The sequence below is a fragment of the Diplotaxodon limnothrissa genome, linkage group LG6 (assembly GCF_057381915.1).
Source record: "Diplotaxodon limnothrissa isolate DT_005_m linkage group LG6, D_limnothrissa_male_GT1.1, whole genome shotgun sequence".
NCBI classification, from domain to species: Eukaryota; Metazoa; Chordata; class Actinopteri; order Cichliformes; family Cichlidae; genus Diplotaxodon; species Diplotaxodon limnothrissa.
The window spans coordinates 24,363,199-24,381,867 of NC_140601.1; the positions used below are offsets into that span (position 1 = coordinate 24,363,199).

Consider the following 18,669-nt stretch of genomic DNA (forward strand, 5'->3'; position numbering starts at 1 on the left):
TCCCTGATGTAATCCCACCTTCAGCTTGAACCCATCTGTCAATGCACCTCACCACTGTCTCGCTAGCCTCATACATGTTCTCAGCCATGCTCATACTTCTCTGCTACTGCGGACTTCCTCATGTAGCACTACAATTCCTCTCTCAGTACTACTATCATATGCTTTCTCTAGATCGACAAACACACAGTCCAGCTCCTTCTGATCTTTCTGTGCTTCTCTATCATCACTCTCAAAGCAAAGCTAACATCCGTTGCGCTCTTTCGCACTATTAAGCTGCACTGCTGCTCACTGATCATCACCCCAGATCATACCTGTCTTTACTACACCACCTTATTCTTGAAAAATCAGTTCACTTCTCCATTCCCCAGGAATTCTCTCATACTCCAAGAATGTTTTAAACAATCTAGTTGAAGTCCCTCTCTCCTAGACATCTGCACCATTTATTCCTGCCTGTGGCTATCTCACTGTACAATCCCTCCATGTAAAACAAATGTACACACTGGGCAACAGCACCTTAATATCAACCATATTTATATATTTATGTAATTTGTGTTATATGGTGGAATTTTTATAATTAGAGTCATTTGTATATTAGTTATATTTTATAACTTTGTAATATAATGTATAATTTTTAAGATTAAATATTTAGTTATTGTTCTTACCATCTTGGAGAAACTGTGACTGATTCCCTGAGGAAATTATGTAAAGTTTTCCGACTGATACTGCCACAGGTATGTCTTCTGGACCTCCTGCCTTTCCACTCTTCATCGCTGCCCACACTTCCCGATTTGTTATAATTTCTCCATTTATTCTCCTCCCTCAGATGTTCTTCATTCAGCAGCTCCTCAAAGTACTGGTTTCCCAGCACACTCTTCACTTACCCTTAATCAGTCTACATCCTTTCCAGCTCAAAATCTCTGCCTAGCCAATTAATAAAAGTCCTTTTCTCCTTCTGTAGTATCCACAGACATGCACACACACTTTTCTCTTCTAAAATAAGCTAATTCACTAGCAAACAGGTGAACAAAAAACAGAATCACAAACAACGATACATGCTTCAAATATTGCAATAACTTTATTAAGTGGTATGAATATTTTGTTTAAAAATGCTAAATTGCAGAAAGACCATACGTTCACAGTTTGAGGAGTTCCCTTTGAATTGCCAACGGTAAGATTTAATTAGAAAAAAAAAAAGACAGGGTTTATCATAAACACTAGAAATATGTAATAGAGTATCAAAATCATGCTTAATAAAAACCATTAATTGCCCGTTCAGTCTAATAATGAATTATAAAATATAGATATTAATATGACAATTGTATTTGCAAAGATACAAAAAGGAAAAAAAAACCAAACAAAAAAAAAAGAAAAAAAAAGCACAAACTGCAAAAGGCATCGAGGAGCAAATGCAGATCAGTTGAGCTGCTACATTCGGGGTGTGTGAACGTGTACATGCGAATAAATGGCGGGGTTACACCTTCTTGTATACATGACTAGAAAATGACAACAAACAAAAAAAAACAAAAACAAAAAAAAAAAAAAACAAGACAACTGCTGAACTGGACACCTTCCAATTAAACCCAAAAGCAAATGTGTGATAGAAAAAAAGAAAAAGAAAAAACACACAACAGAAAAAAACCAACCTGATGTGATTTAAAATGTCTGGCTTTGGGAATGTTAAATAATGTACTCATACATACTATTTATACATATATATATTTATAAAATATATATAAAGTGCACATTGGAGATGTACAAAGGCGCCATTTAAAAAAGATAAAGAGAGAAAGTGTATTGCTCTCCACCTGTGGAAAATTGTGCTCTAAAAACCTTTATGGCACTTTTAAAAGGAAAAAAAAAAAAGGTTTGGCAGCAGAATATCTGCTACAACAATAATCCCTGATTTGACTTTTAGGGGAATGATAAAGTATTAATTGTGTACAAGTTAATTTTCTTTTAAAACAAATGCATGTGTAGAGTGGGCTGGAATATAACTCAACTGCTCCTGAATATAAAAAAAAAAAAAAAAAAAATTTATTTTGTAATTTCCCTGCCTTGCATTTTGCATTTTCTCCCCACCCCGTATCAAAGTGTGACACAATAATAAAAGCTACCTCGGTGTCACGTCACAAACCGAAACACAGTTCATAGATACAAACTCAACATAAGAAATCGGTAAAGACACAATTTCATTGCTTCTACCCTTAAACTGACCGGGTGGTGCCTTTTTCCTCACCGACACATTAATGCCCCTGTGCAGCAACTTTCACATTTCTGAATGAAAACATAAAAACACTTCACTGACTGAAACTGCCCACTAGACTGTTAAAACCCACGAGTACACGAAACCAAGGCTGAGTTGCTTTTAATAAGAGAGTGTATGTACAAGAGAAAGCGAGCGTTAGCAACCTGTCATCACTTCATGATCTGAGCTTGCAGAGGCAGATGAGGTGTGTGGTGTGTTTGTTTGTTTTTTAATTATAGCAGATCCCGAAGGAGGAAGTTGGCACGAGTGTTTTAAAAAGAAAAAGAAAAGCTGAAGTATCTATGACACAATGCACAGTAGGCGTGATAGGATACATTCTGGAATGTTTCACATTGTATTGGCGTAGCGAGCAAAAAAAATATGTATTTGTAAGTGTGTGTCCAAGTCCCAAACATTTACTTGAATGCATGTGAAACAAAAAGCTTTAAAGCTGGAGATCATGTTGCGCTGAGAAGCTTGTGAGCATGCCATGTGGCTTGCACAGACTGAACTGCTGTTTTGGTTGTGTAGCCACAAGAGGGCGCTGCTCTCAGGCCAGCTGAGGAGCTGCAAGCAAAAAGAAAAAAAAAAGTGTCTGGCCCTTCCACAGCTGATCAGAGGTTTGGTTCAGCTACCATATTTCTATAAAAATGAGCTGGTCTTAAATGTGTGAGCTGGCAACCAGCTTTTTTTCCCCTCTCTTTGGCTTAATGAGGTGAAAGGGTTTAAACATTAACCCTGAGGAAACATTTCCTCACTCCCTGTCGCAGTCCAGGTAAGGCCAGCAATTTCATTTTAAAGTCAAAGTGGTGTAGTCCAACACTGAACCCAGCACAGAGTTGCATTCAAGTTGCACGGCAGAGGGTTTCACACTAGGAGGTGTCGTTTCTTGTGTAAAGCCAGGTGGTCAGAGCGGGAGAAGCTGCGGTCACAGTCGGGACAGTGGAACGGTTTGACTCCCGTGTGCTTGCGGTAGTGTCTCGTCAGCTCGTCTGAACGGGCGAACTTCCACGTGCAGCCTTCCCAGCTGCACCTGTAGGGTTTCTCCCCTGCAAAGAGAGGAAATTACACGAGGTTTGTTAGAAGATGTCAAAAAGTTTGAGGCTTCTGGAAAAGCACGGCTGGTATATGAATGAAGGCTCACCTGTGTGTGTCCTGCGGTGTGCTTTGAGGTGGGAGCTCTTGGTGTACACTTTGTCGCAGCCACTGAAGTCACAGCGGTGAATCCTCCGTTTTTTCAGTGTGTCAGGTGAATCAGCAGGGAAAGGGTGCCTTGTGCCCGAGTGGACTATTACTGATGGGTTGTTACCCCTAAAAGAAACACACAAAGGGTAGAAAAAGATTTTAAACGCTGGTGCTTTGTCCATCTTTGTCTAATGTTGCCAGCAGAGGGAGCAAAAGTCCTCTCTTATGACACTGAAACCCACAGTTTAACTTGGCTTCAATGCAATAACAACTTCTGCCAGGCAGGAAGCTGAAAAACCCGCCTTTTCCAGTCAGCCACACCTTTGCCTTGCCCTGTCAACCTCTGTCAATCAATGTTTATAAATTTATCCTTGACCAACTCCAGGAGACTGAAAACTGTCAAACAGCAGGTGAATCTGCAACACTGTTCCCAGTCAGAGCACATCAAGTCCTGTTTCTTTGTGTGTGCAAACAAACGCACAAAATGTACCAGTTTTACAGTTACAAGAGAGGAGTTGTCTTTCATCACTGTGTGTGTGTGTGTGTGTGTGTGTGTGTGTGTGTGTCAGTCAGTTGAGAGCAGGTGTTGAGTGCTGAAACATGATTCCACACAGATCAATTCTGCATAAAGGAATGTGCAGAAAATCCCCTAACACACACACACACACACACACACACACACACACACACACACACAGCAGCGTATAGTAACTGTACGTACATATTGTTTATGAGGATGTGTGTGTGCTTTATTGACAAGATGTGATGACACACAAAGATGCACCCTCTTTTTTTCCCTTTAGGGTCCAATTATTTCATGTTTGGCACGATGACAAGAGCAGCCTGTAAAGGGAACCGCCCTAACAGCCAAAGTAAAAAAAACGAGGTGTACTTCACAGCACACACACAAACACTGACATACACTAGCTGCCAGCAAGGGCTGACTATTACATGTGCATCCAACTTGCAATTATTTCTTCTGAGGAAAAACTTATTTTGCAGAGGGGAGGGGACCAGAAGAGGAAGGTAAGAAAGTGCAGGGGAGATGTTGGACAATGAACACAAAGCTTAATAAATCAATCATAATAACAGTAATAATAATAATAATAACAGTAATAATAATAATAATAATAATAATAATAATAATAATAATAATGAGGGAGAATGAGGGGAGGAGGAAGCAGAAGAGGAAGAAATAACCCAAACAAAAACAGTAGGAAGAGGAATGAAGGTGGTAACAGGACCCAGATGGCTGGCATGAACTTGTGACGTCTTAGATAAGGAAAGAAAGAAAAGAGCTTCTAATGTGAGGCGTGGCTATTGGGCCTGATGGAAAATAAAAGGATAAATATTCTTCTGTACTTCCCCAGTGGCCGAAACTCTGTTAGTGAGACAAAAGAATAGAACAGACAATAACAAATAGCCAGTGCTCTTCACAGAAGCAAGAATCTAAAGACAAAATAAATAAATAAATTAAATTATGGCTCCACAAACATGAAGGAAATAGAACTGTGTCCAGACTCAGGCTGGAGACAGATCATTTTCTAATGTGTTATCAAGGTGATGATAAAATACATTTGGAAACAACGTTTGTTTTATGACTTGGAAATGGAGCCAAATTTTAACAATTATGTTCCATCAGAGTGAGATAAGCTCTAAATCTTCGGATATAACCAGTAAGTTCACGCAGTTCGGTCAGTGTTTTTCTTTTTTTCCCCCCTAATCACACAAGGCTCTTACTGGCTGCCCACTAATAAGAACCGCACCGCCCTGATCCTGGGACTGCCCCAGAAACTGACATGGCTCAAACTACAGTGACATGCAAAGAACAGTCATATCTTATGACAGGACTCTCTAATAACAAGACTGTAGGTTGTATTCCGTTGCATATGTAATGATCTCGACAACATGCTTTTGTTTTAAACACGCAGAACAAAAGTTCAGATTAGGGAGCAGAGAATAAGACCTTCGGCAGCAGGGAGTGAGTCAAAAACGCTAGTGAAACAGGGGTGTGGAGTCAGGGGACGTGAAGTGTGTGGCCACCACCACCAGCGTGTGGGTTTTTACATGGAAAACAGAAGGAGCTGTGACAACTCGCTGACCACTGAGTCCACACAAAACTCGCTACAGAGTGTCGTCGTGTTACTTACTCGTACTCGTGTGGCATCGCTCTGACTGATGACTTCTCGTGACTGCTGGGGTCATGAGCGGGTTCAGTCTCGATTTTGATTGGCTTGTGCAGGTCGTGGGTATCACTTCGCGGCTCCAGAGGCTTCGTTGGGTGAACTGGGTAGGGATGAAACAATGTGTGAGCTGACAGTATGATCAGGTCTAAATCACATTCATAATTAATATGTTAACATAAATAAATAAATCAGGCATCTAAGGTCCCCAGAGGATAAATCCTATCAGTGTGGCTTTTTACTTAAAGTTTCTTCTAGCACCATCACGAGGTCAAGTTTAGACTGAAACCTTTCTTCTCAGCCTTTTGGACCAGTCAGGTTTAAACACTTCCACTATATTTTTTGTGTTTTTGCTACTTAAGAAGTCCTTCTAGAAAAGGCCACGGCAAACAAACTGGTAGCCGTATGTTGTGTATCTGTCTCTGTGACAGATCAAAGACTTCTGCGGATCACAGTGGGAAATAGCTGATTTACCCCCCCCTTCCAAAAAAAAGAAAAGGAAAAAAAAAAAAGTGCTATTCTAAGAACAGAGGGAATGAAAAACATTTCCTCATTATCACTGATAATTTTTCCATTCTCTCTGCAAAAATCGTTTACTGATAATTTATCAGTAAACGATTTTTGCAAATTTAACAAGAAAATGCCACAAAAGTGATGTGATTTAAATGCAGTAACAACATGAAATGGATACATTTCACGATGACTCCTGCACTGATGTGTTTTTAATGTGATTCTCTAATGACTTCTTGTTTTGTTTTTAGCTTCATGTACAGTTGCAACACAAACACTGAACTGCTCTCACCTATCTTGGGCTCCCAGATCCTGAAATGGTCATCGTCGCTGCTGGCAGGTGAGTTCATCATTATTGGCTGGTTCAGCAAATGTGGTGGGTAATAGGGGAGAATGGGCAGAGGCAGTACGATCTGAGAAACCATGATCTGTGACTTTGGGATGACCCCGGGGCCCCCCGGAGACACAATGGTGGGACATGGAAGGGAGGAAGTGGGCGGCGGGAGAGCGTGGGAGGGCGAGGAGCGCAACTGAGTGTGTGGGGGAGAGTTGCGGGAAGAGGTGCGGCTCGCCGAGCTGTAAGGCGAGGCAGGGGAGCTGCGAGGGGACGCCGGGGTCGACGCAGAGGAGCAGGGAGGGGACTTGGAAGATGAGTGCTTGTTGACAGACAGGTCCACGGGCTCCATCTGGGTGTGTGTCAGCCCGGTCGGGGTGTGAGAGTGGGACAGGGGGTGCATTCTGTAGAAGTGCGGCGGATGGGGGAAGATCACTCCAGGATAGAACGACTGTGAAAGAGAGGATGTAGAGAGAAGAGGAAGCAGTAAAAGGGGGACAAAAGAGCAGAGGGTTAAAAATTTCCATTCTGCTTTGAATGGCAGGGAAAACATGTTTTTGCCACACAAACAATTACAGCCAGCCAAAAAATTTAAACGCTGCTCTGTTTGGGAGCAGATAACTGTTTTGTCTCAGAATACAGTGTGTGTGCTCATTAGCCCACTGCCTGGCAGTGTGCGTAGCTATTGTTTGCAAATGTCCACTGTACATTAGCCTGTTTGTCCAGGAAGAGCTGGAATGTGGGAACCAGTCTGTCTAGACACGTATAGGTGTGTGTGTAGTGTGTGTGTAGGGGTTGCTGTTTGGTATCAAAAACATGATCAGGCATGATAATGCGCGTACACGCACACACACGCGCGCGCGCGCACACACACGCACACACACACGCGCGCGCACACACACGCACACACACGCACACACACCTTACCGGCTGAATGTCTGTCTTCGGAGGGTAATCATACATCAGCATGGCTGCACACGCCAGACTCCTGCAGAATACACACATAGCACCAAAAATCAATATACAGGGAAGACATTTACACTAAGCTCACACTCTTGATAATAATTTACTTTATGCACCAATGCAACATTGTAGAAACACTTCAAACTTATTCAAACATTTGTCACCTCTCTACTTAAAGTACTGAAAGCAAAAGGACACATCCTTCAGATAATGCACCTCTATCACACTCCCCTGTGTGAGTATAAGTGACCCCCCAAAAAAAGAAAAACACAAAAACAAAAACGGTAGAGAACCTAAATCTGAGGTCATAATTAATGGTCAGAATAAAGTAGAAGAATAATTCTGTCAAATTTTTCTTTTAGTTTAAAATTTTAAATATAGCCATGTGCAAACAGTCTCAACATGAATGCTAACGAGCAACTACAGCTGCAGACTTTGCTTTGTCTGCTGCCTGACTGACAAAACTCCAACCACTGCAGCTTGTCCTCCTCTACAGGAGGGTGGACCATGCTGCACCACGGGCTTAAAGTCCATCTGCCAGGCACTTGGCCAGCAAGCCCAAGTCTGGCATCAAGGTGGAGTGTTTTCTGACTTTCGCACTTTGTCATGCCCCTCACCCAGGACCAATTTGCCTTGGGAGACCCTACCAGGGGCATGCTGCTTGGGGCAGAGCGGCTCTGACCACAAGATTCGTCTTGTGGTCAGAGCGCCTGAAAACGGATAAGCAGATACCCTTAGTTACATATAGCCCCAACGTCCACCTTGTTCATGTATCTTCTTCTTATGGCAAGACACTGCCACACCAAAACACACATTTTGTGACGTAATGAAAAATAAATCACATTAAGTAGAGGGAATGATGTGACAGGGTCTGTATTTAAGTAAAGGAGACCGCGAGGGCACGATCAACGTTGGTTCAGCCCCAGACATATTTTTTTCTGTCAAACTTGACACATCATCTCCTCTTTTTTCACCACTCAGTCATGGTTTCAAACAGGTACTCTGCGTTTGACAGATAGCGCTGCCGATGTCAATCAAAAACACTCGACATTCAGACTTGTGAATTAAAGGGACTGGGGTTTTTTTAACGAGAATGCAACCGGTTGCAGGTGTGATGCAGCTAGAAACTGCCCCGTATCTGAGAAATGGGACGGACACACACACACACACACACACACACGAGTATTTTGGATCAAAAGCGTGTGAGGTTTCAAAGGTGTTTCCAGTTACCTTGGCTTTGAATGGCCAGGTGCAGCTGGGATGACTCTGCTTGTGCTACATGAGGGTGTTTATTAGCTTCTTTGTGTGCTTGTGTGTGTGTGCGCGTCTGCTGGTGCATTAAGGCAACATGAACTGTCAAAGAATGTACCCTGAGGCAGTCTCCGTGTGTGTGACCTGATTAAAGTCCACAGTCTGAAGACAAGTTAGCCTTTAATTATTAACAAATGGGCAAGAACAAGTCATTACACCCTAGTGCACACATATAGGAATGCGCGCACACACACACACACACCCCAGATGGGGAGCAGACCAATGGTGAAGCAGGATGCTCACTAGCTGGCTCAGGAAGGGTGTGAACATGACGACTGAAGCCTCACCCTTTGCCCAGCTCCAAAGAAACAAAGAGCCTACAGTCAGGTGGGAACTGGGTGTGTTTTGAGGGCGTGTTTTCTAATCCGGGTTTGTACTGTACTGTAGTTCAACTTGAGGTCAAGCAGTTGTTCTATTGTCATTGTAAATCACACATTAAGGTGACAATGAGACCAAGTATGAAACACAAACAGATTCTGAATTCGGAAAAAAGGAAGAAAAACAAAATCACTGACAAACCCCCCCAAAAGAAGAACAGATTAAGGAAAAGAAAGCAGCAAATACCTGCTGTGTATAAAAGAAGCAGAAGGTCTGCCAGAAACAAACACACACAATAAACAAAATCCCATCTGGGAACAAGGTGTCACTGATGAAAAACATTAGAAACCGCGACCAGAAAATGTTCTGGTCCCAAACGTCACAAACATGCACGACAATGTCCCAAAGTCCAAGATGACATTTTAAAATAGTTATTGTCTCATGCCACGTCCACATCACCACAATATTAAGCAAACCTTATTTTCCTTGTTTTTATTTTTCCTTTATACTTACTGTAGATTTGTAATTCTATACCAGTTAAGTTGTCAGTTATATCCTGTTATATACAAACTACATAGATGTACTTAGTGGAAGAAGCTCCTTTCAGCTGCTTGTTAAGCAGTTGCCACAGCAGATGGATCTGCATGTTTGATTTGGCACAGGTTTTACACCGGATGCCGTTCCTGACGTAACCCTCCTATTTATCCGAGCTCTGGACTGACACTCGCGTGCGTGAGGCTGAGTTCGTGTCTCCTCCGGATCTTGAGCAGACGATCACAGAGCCAGGTTTCAGTGAGTAGCGTCACTATCAGTACCTCACCAAATGTGTAAGGTCACCAAAGTCTAATCGGTTCATCCCTGAGTACAAGTCTATGTTTGTGCCAAATGTGACAAAATCTCCTTCAGGTGTTCTTCGGATATCATCGGGGGCCACGGTACCCTCAATCTTTGCCAATTCTAATCAGTAAATCCTTGAATCCAAGTGAACATTTGAGCCAAATTTGGAGAAATTCCCTCAAGGCGCTCAAGAGATATTTAATTTATGAGAATGGATCGGAAAACTGGAAAATGTTATGCTGTCACTAGTGCAAGGCAGGCATGAGTAACTCAGAGGCTCCTTTAGGCTCTGTCATACAGGAAGTGTTAATTATCTTCTGACTTCAGGGCTGGGCAGGTGTGGGCTGTGTACGCCTGTAAGTGAGAACATGTATATTCACAAACAAAGTGTTCAAAGCCTCACTTATCTGGCTTCATCTCTCACTGAACAACATATGCATCGCTCAGTGCATGTTAAATTCTTTGAAAGAATGCGTGCAGTGACAGGAACATGCTGCTCTCAGAGTTCACCTGTCATACATAGTCTTGCATTTCCCCTTTTATTAACACTTTTGCACGACAGACGCGAAAACGAGTTCTTGGCAGCTGGTTAGTTGGCCACAGGTACGAGTAAACGCAGGGGAGAATTTGGCCGATGGCGTCAGAGCCCGGTGTCGTGCAGCAGGGACGGCAAATAATTCACGTTATTTGCTTTAATCCAAAGACAGGCGTGTGCCTAGTGGTTGGGTTTTACCACACAGGAAAATGAACAGAAAGGAGTCATCAGATAACGTGTGACAGCAGGATGGCAAGCAAAGGAGGGAGAAACTTTCCCTCTGGGTGTCTCATGAAAGAATAAGCACAATGAGTCGCACAAATGTAACAATCACAGGAAAGAAATTTCACTCAGCCGTGCAGCATCTTCCTCAGTGGCCACAAGGCCTCAGCAGATTAGAGATAAACTGCAGCTGGAGCAGCATTTCTGATAACTGAATTAACCGTTTAAGAAGTTCCCACAGGAATCCCCCCCAAAAAAACCAAAAACAAAACAAAACAAAACCAAAAACATATTCCATGAAAATGTGAAGAGTTCTTTCTTATAAGACATTAACCTGAATATCTTTGGTTTAATTAATTTGGATATTTTCCTATTACTTGTTTCTACGCAGCATCAGGCTGATTGCATTTGTCATAGCTCTCACTAGACTGTGCTCTTATTTTCTATGAAATTGAACTGACATACTCGAGGACAGGAATTAGTCAGCACTCTTTTCCTTTATTGCCTTTCCAGGTAAAAACAGACAAACAAACCAAACTCCTGCATCATCACGATAAATAAGTCGCCCTACTTGGGCTAGGTTTTTTTTCTGCTACTGGGTTTGAGTTTGTGCATGTCCGCAAATATTGTCCTTCTAGGTCAGTGGAACTACTGTGTATTCAGCCCCAACCCACTCTGCAACCACCTTCTACACCCCTCTATTGTGTCTCCACCCCTGGACTCTTCTCCACTCGCTCCCCAGCAATCGCTCATGTCTTTACTACTGTATTTATCTGAACCGCACACCACCCCACACTCTTATTCTCTCCCCCTCTGTGAATGTTATAAAAAAACATGACTGAAGGGGAAAATATTGTGGCTTGGACTCCCTGCCCCCCCCCCCACACACACACGTTTCTGCTAGCTCAACAGAATACACACACTAAATCACTAAAAGGACTAAATTATTACAGACACGCACACATACTGGAACACACGCAGACAAAAGCTGGCCGGCACACACAAAGTCTCTCTCTAATGGCAACAGGCTGGAGATGATGAGATCACCAGAGAGACCAAAAACCTCCAGACAACATCTTTGTCCAAGAACATGCCACAATACACTCACACACATTTTCAGCCTAGCGTCTTCTAGCCTCTTTACCCCCTCTTCACTTAAGTCATTCTCACCTTGTGACAGTCCTGTAATGCTTCATGTCGTGATATCAGTCGACTCAAGGAGAACCTCACATACAAACTCACTACCTATTCACACTCTTCAGGAAAGGCGCCCATTAGTCTTAATTTAACATCCTAATTGCATGACTCATCCAGGTACTCATCCAATATTATGCCAACATTTAACTTTTCCCTTTCCTGACCTCTCCCTAAAGTACTCTCACTTCTTCTGTTGCCCCTCACTCATTCCAATTTATTCCCCCTTTCAAGCTCTCACTCCCAAGTGTAGCCCCTTGCTCCCTGCTTTCAACCCTTACCTCACTTCCTGCTCATGACTCCCCTAATAACCCAGCACATGCTCCAATTTTGACTCCTCTCGCTTTAAGGCCCTTGCTTACCCCCAACCTCCCCCCCCATTCCTCTTATTTTGGCTTCCCATTCCCTCATCCGAGCCACGCAGCCCACTTCTCGTATTTTTACGCCCCCAAAGACACACACACACACACACACACACACACACGTAGTCCCCCTGAGCTCCTCTCAACTACACTATGAGGCTGCAGGCCTCGGGGGGGGGCAGAGGGGGCCATCAGCAGGGGAGAGGAAACAGGATCCATCATCTCAGAAACACACATTTAAAGACACACCAGACTCATCTGGTCGCGAGGCTCAAACACTGACAGAGACACACACGCGCACCTCAAGTCGAACTTGACGGGGTGCGCGAGAGAGTGCGCAGCGTTTTGAGGCTTTCCAGACAACTGAGGACAGAGGGAAGGAGAGAACAAGAGAAGAGGGAGAGAAGCGGAAGCCCTTAGAGTTTAGTCTGACTGTTATTATTTCCACACTGCGTGATGGGTCGGGGGGTGTACAGAGGAGAAGGAGGTGGAGGAGGAGGAAGAGGAGAGCGAAGCCAAAAGGGGGGTGCTGCTGCAGGGGGCCTGCGGTTTCCTGTTTGACTCCACACACACATATTACACCTCCCTAGTCTGAGAGAAGAGAGGTGGGGTGGGGGGCTGGAAGGAGAGAAAGGGCAAAGAAAACAGCCGCTCTGACCAAACTATGTCAAAATGGAAGTGGAAAGAACAGGGCAGAGAGAGAAATGGGGAAGAAAATGAAGTGGGTTTCAACCAAAATATGACAAAACTTCAATGAACCTCAAACATGGGGGGGTGGGGGGCAGTAAAGAAGGAGCTACACAGTCACAGTGGCTCAATCCAGTGGTTTGAACACACAAGTGTTCGGTGTGTGTTTAAGCATCCGTGTCCTGTCACTCTGCAAACTTGTGCAACTAGTCACAGCTTTTCACGTTTATGGCCGCCTGTGGAGCAGCGTGTCCTTATTTCCTCAACTTCTCATGGAGAATCACCAACTACTCAACATCCACCCGTTTAATGTTTAGCCCTAATGTTCCCTAGCACATGCCCTTTGAGCAGAGTGTGCGCGCGTGCATATGTGCGTGCGTGTGTACACACAGTCTTGCGCATTTTGTTCCACCAGATAACATCAGCATGTTGATTCAGGAAAAAAGGCGTAGGGATGGGTGGAGTATTTGGGGCGTGTGTGCGTGTTTGTGCTGCACTAATGCCAGACAAATAAACAGGTAATACACAAACGGAACAGCGACTCATCCGTGTTTTTCTGCTCAACAGTGAAACAAAAGTACAAACTTCAGGCAACAGGGAGGGGAGAGATGTCGCCCTCATTCCACCCATCCACCCCCCACATCTCTCTCCCTCTCTCCTCCCGTCTTTCTCTCTCTCTCTCCAGGCTCTAAACAGGATAAGGGCTTCATATGCCAAGTGGAATGCGTGACGCAAGCCTCAGCCTTGAAACAAAGCACAGGAAACGGGGAGAGACAGAAACACAGAGGGAGAGTACAGGGAGAGATGTGTATTGTAAAGAATGCAGTGACACAACAGGACTGAAACAACATCTCAGGTGTGACAGTTTGGGAAAAAACAAACAAGCAGATGCCCTCTCCTTCACCCTCACCCACACACACCTGTCACATATTTTCCCATCTGTAACTGAACTCAGCACAGACACACAGCAAAATCTGAGGCTCGTCTTTCAAATCACTGCTCTATTCTGCATCAACGTCAGCCTCTACAGTTTCACAATCTGACCTATGAATAAATGAGTCATGTGCGCAATAAGCAACAATAAATATGATAGTCCTTATGATTCATTTCACTTGATGAGCCCAGCAAACACCCATTTCTCAAAATGTTGCCATTTTCCTTATATGGAAATATTTCTTCCCCCCAACTCACATATATAAAAAAAAAAAAAAAAAAAAAAAAAAGTGAATCCATTTTTAAATAATCTAAAATGTACTTCTCAAAACTTACTAAAATGTAACAGAATAAAAAAAATGTAGTAATTAGTAGATAAAAAGGATCCCCAAGTAATAACTTTACTATAATCTACATTTATACAACAAAGAAATAACGGGGGGGGGGGGGGGGGGGGGGGAGACACATACACAAATAAACCCACATTTATGTTAATTAACAACAGCCTTAGTTTTTAAAAGGCTCTGAAAGCCCAAAATAGCATCGTCTCCCCGTGACTTGTAACAGCCTAAAGTCGGGTTACATAAGTTACAGCCAGTGTTGAGCTCATTAATCATTAATCAATAAATTAAGAAGAACAACGTTCACCACTGTCAGTGTTATAGGAAGATAAATTAAGCAAACATGCTGATTTGAAGGCACGGAACAGAAAACAGCTGTGAGTAATTAACTAATTAATTAATCAAACCTCAAATTACGCACGAGCCGTCTGTTCTCATTAAAACCCCGACCCGCAAATTTAATTTATGGACTACTTCTCCCTGCTGTAATCTATTAGGAATAATAGTCTACATCAATCCCACTACCACATCCAGCTTTTATTAAAAGACCACGTTGCAATTACTGACTTCAGATAGGAAAATTAGACCGTGCCGGGGTCAGCCTGTGAGGCAGCCCGGCGGACACAATGCTGTCAAGAAGTCACCGAGTCAGACTTACCTCTCAGATGGGGTATACGGTCTTTTCCTGCAAGGAGAGACGGTAGTTTCGCGGCTGCCTTGCTGAAAGGCACAGGTTCCCTTCCCAGGGAGAAACTCAATTAGACTCTCCGCTGAAAAGGTGACGCAGGCGACGCTCGGTCCTCCGCTGTGTCACTGACATCAAGGAAAAAAACAACAACAAGACGATTCTGTGATCGATGGCTCCGTAAAACTTCCCCAAGTTACGAAACTCCTCTGTGTATGTGTGTCTCACTGTGGCAGAGCATTTGTGTGAGTCCGCTTTTGTCGTTCACAAACCGCTGCTGTCACATGACCCGCCGTCTGTTCTCCGTGGGGTCTGGCCGCTGGGCGGGACCGGGGCGGGGTGGTCCAGATTATCTATGTGTGTTTCTCTCTCTCTCTGTGTAATGCTAATTTCAAGTTTTAAACGCAAACAAACAACAATGTGATATGATTATGACGCTCCTACTACAACCTGAATGTATCTGGATAATTTTATATAAGACTGAATAGCGTATTTTTCAGAAATGGACAGAATAGAAACAAGTGAAAGAAACAGCCTATTAAGATCTTAATAGGCAAAACTGTACTTTGAAAGAACATATTTTTATTTATAATTAAAAGTACAAAAATATCAAAATCCTTAAAGTATGAAACTTAATTGTAAACTGAAAGACTTTTTCCAGCTATCAGTTAAATATTATTTTTCTGAATATATAAAGCTTTTCCACTATTACAAGTTTCATTTCATTATATTTTCATGATCTAATTTTATTTTATTTTATTACTAATTTAGGTTCTTACCATCTCTGAGCATTTGTCCTGTATTAGCTTTGTGCTTTTATTTTGTAGGGGATGCGAAAAGCAGAAGACCTGAGACTGCACCCTAAACTAACCCCACAAAAAAAAACTGCAAAGCCCAATTTGATGTTGTCACAACTTTGCTCTGTTGTTGCAAAACACCCCATCACAATAGAGTTTCCTCAGTGTTGCAGCATGTTGTATTTAACTAATTGATGTAGGGATGCATGATGTGATATCGATATCACTTATCGATTCTCATTGAGTTATCATTGGTTTTTTAAGGTCACCACCATTGCTAAGTAGCAATAAAGAAATTACATTCATGTGAATTAATTTTATGCTGTGGGTCAAATGTTTGTGCATGTTTGTTGTGATCAGTGTTGGAGTCTTACTCAAAAAATAATTATTACGCATATTACACAGAACACTCTTCTTAAAAAATAATGCAGTAGCTACTTAATGACTTAATTTTCAAAGATGAAAACCAGCACAAAAAAGCGATTGTCACAGTGATTCTGCTTTAGAAACGTGAACAGGTAAAAAGTGAGACTGCAGCCTGACTGCTTATCTGCTTGTTACCCGTTGAAGTTCAGGGTCTGGCTGCTGGGGTCAGCATTCACTCAGCTTTCCCTCTGGGTTCTTGGCTAGCTTAGCATTAGCATGCTATCTGTGCAGATGCTTGCAAAAAACAAAGTTGTGTTAGCAGCATAATGCGGTTGTTTCTGTCCTGGATGCAGTTTTCCACTTTACCATTTATCTCGTCCTTTTGTGCAATAATAATAAAATAAATGTCCATATCCATGCTCTAGACTGTGTTGCTATTTTCCTCCTCTCACAGTTAAGCTGAAATCAGATGACTAGCACAAGCGCAAAAACTGCTAAGCGGGATCAATAGGCAGGTAGACTAACTCCAAGGAATTGGACTACTGGTTCTCGATTCCCATCCCTAAATGCATGTTTATCTTACCAAAGGTGAGGCATTATTATTATTATTATTATTATTATTATTATTATTATATAAATTGTAACGTGTTTAGACTGTATTACAACATATTTAAAGAGCCTGGTATTACATTACTTCTGTAACTTGACTATAATTTGATCATAAGAAACCGCTAATATTTCACTTCCACAAGCTATAGTTGTGCTTGTTGTGAAAGCTTATCTCAACTTTTTGTTTTTCTGAAAAACATACTCTATAAAAGTCCTAAAATGTAAATGCAGTTTAAAAATATGATCTAAGGTGTAGTTAGTAATAAAGTTTTTTTCAATATTCCACTTAATTGGGACTTACATGGAAACAGCTGTCCTGATAATAATAACGATAACAAAAATATTAAGTATAAACTAGCAGGAAAGGCGAAAGGTATGACACTATTCTAAGGCAAAACTAGAGATGCTGGAAAAGTTCTACAATTCCTTCTTTGTCTCCACTCCTCTAGGTTCATGAAAATCAGCATGGCCAATCAACAAGCAGCAACAAAAACATAAAAAATACAACCTCATTGGTGATGTTAATAAAGATTTACTGACTCCTCTATATTTTGTTTCCAAGACTTTCTTGTATTTTTTAAAGTGAGCTTGTTTTCCAGGTTTTCTGAAGGCCTTTCAAAGTTTTTCCTTGGACACTGGCTTCTTTTTCACTTGATTTTAGTTCAGTCCTTGTACCTGATCATTTTCAGGGAACTTTTGTTTAAGCCACTTGACACAACACTGACCTATGAATCATTCCAGGCACATATGCTGTAAAACAAAAGATGAACCACATAACAAACAATTTAGCAAGAAACCAAGTTTAAATGATATCTTTAGAAACTCTGTTACTAGCCCGTCACAAAAACACATGGTTTGTTCCTGTTTCTTTGGTTGAATCTATGAAAAAAAAAACCAACAGGGTGATTTCTAAGGAACTGTTTACAGAAAAGTTGACATGTCCCAGCAGGTTGCGTATAGTGCGTCCTTAAAGAATCTGAAGAAACTGAACAAGTGTACGCCTAAAAACTATCTACAGCAGATGAACAGTAAGGGAGTCATTATCCTTAAAAAAATCCAGCAAAGACCTGACGCGGGACATGAGAGATGCGTCTGGCCCTTCTGTCGATCAATTTACCGTTCAGTGAAATGGTCTCAATAGAAGGGTGGCTGTCAAGAATCCATTGTAATGAAGGGAAACATGACAAAAATGCTGAGGTATACTAGATTACAAAAGAACTTGACTGAAAATTAAGTGCTTGTGGTTCAAAACATCAATATCAATGGGGTAAGTCAGGAGAGAGTTAAGGTTAGTGCACACAAAACACGGTGGAAGCTCTGTCATGCTTTGAGCTGCATTTCAGCCAGTGGTGTTGGAGAGCTTGTCAAAATTGATGGAATTATGAGCATCAATTCTTGTGTGCGCGCGCACATGCATATAGGAGGAAGACAATAGCCTGGGTTTGGCAAGGAACAAGCTCTTCCCAAAAGGAAGAAGAAAAATGTTTACGTAAGATGAGAGGGGTGGAGCTGCAGAGCAGAGCATAAGACTGAAACTAATTGGTTTCAATTGGAAAATTCTTCTATCAATGACAGAAAATGCAAATCTTTGATTGGCTGCCAAGTGCACATAAATTTAAGCCACAGTCGATGTCAATAGATTAGCTGTTTGTGTTAAACTGCAATGTGCCAACAACACCTACACTTGACACTTTCATTTCCAAATAAAGACCTTTACACTATATTTGAGGTATTTAAGGTAACGCTAAATAAATCTTGTGGAACCCACTGAGTATCGGCACAAACAGAAACTCAAAGATCTAAACAATGAGCCCTGATTTGTTTTACTACCTGAATAGTATAGTGACCCTGGAAGTTTTCAATAATATTTAAAAGTTATTTAAATAGAATATTGTTAATTTCCTATGGTTATTCACCAGATGCATATATATACATATATATAGTTTTTTAAAACTAGTTTTTCAGTAAGCGCACTGCCCTCTGTTTCACATTCTGAGCTCATTTATCAAAGCCCAACTGTGGATAAATGAAATGTAGCGTAGTGCATTCTTT

The 18,669-nt window shown here is 41.9% G+C and overlaps 1 protein-coding gene across 2 annotated transcripts; it reads right to left on the reverse strand.

Moving 5' to 3' along the window:
• Positions 1-1,767: 1,767 nt before the first annotated feature.
• klf3 (Kruppel like factor 3 (basic)) lies at positions 1,768-15,107 on the reverse strand. Of its 2 annotated transcripts, XM_085356996.1 has the most exons (6): positions 14,819-15,107; positions 7,385-7,445; positions 6,416-6,908; positions 5,581-5,716; positions 3,390-3,556; positions 1,768-3,294 (listed from the first exon to the last, which is right to left on the reverse strand). In XM_085356996.1, exons 2-6 carry the CDS (start codon positions 7,424-7,426, stop codon positions 3,113-3,115), a joined length of 1,020 nt encoding a protein of 339 aa, XP_085213122.1. In that variant the 5' UTR covers positions 7,427-7,445; positions 14,819-15,107; the 3' UTR covers positions 1,768-3,112. The 2 variants fall into 2 exon arrangements, with proteins under 2 accessions (XP_085213122.1, XP_085213121.1); XM_085356995.1 differs by lacking the exon at positions 14,819-15,107 and having other exon boundaries at positions 7,385-7,462.
• Between the last annotated feature and the right edge of the window lie 3,562 nt (positions 15,108-18,669).

Excerpts from the sequence above, each read along its gene's own strand:
- klf3 (XM_085356995.1), bottom strand. The coding sequence starts at position 7,462 with ATGTGTGTATTCTGCAGGAGTCTGGCGTGTGCAGCCATGCTGATGTAT. Across the intron at positions 5,717-6,415 it reads GATCTGGGAGCCCAAGATAG|TTCACCCAACGAAGCCTCTG; the intron begins GTGAGAGCAGTT and ends ATCCCTACCCAG. Across the intron at positions 3,295-3,389 it reads ACACCGCAGGACACACACAG|GGGAGAAACCCTACAGGTGC; the intron begins GTGAGCCTTCAT and ends CTCTCTTTGCAG.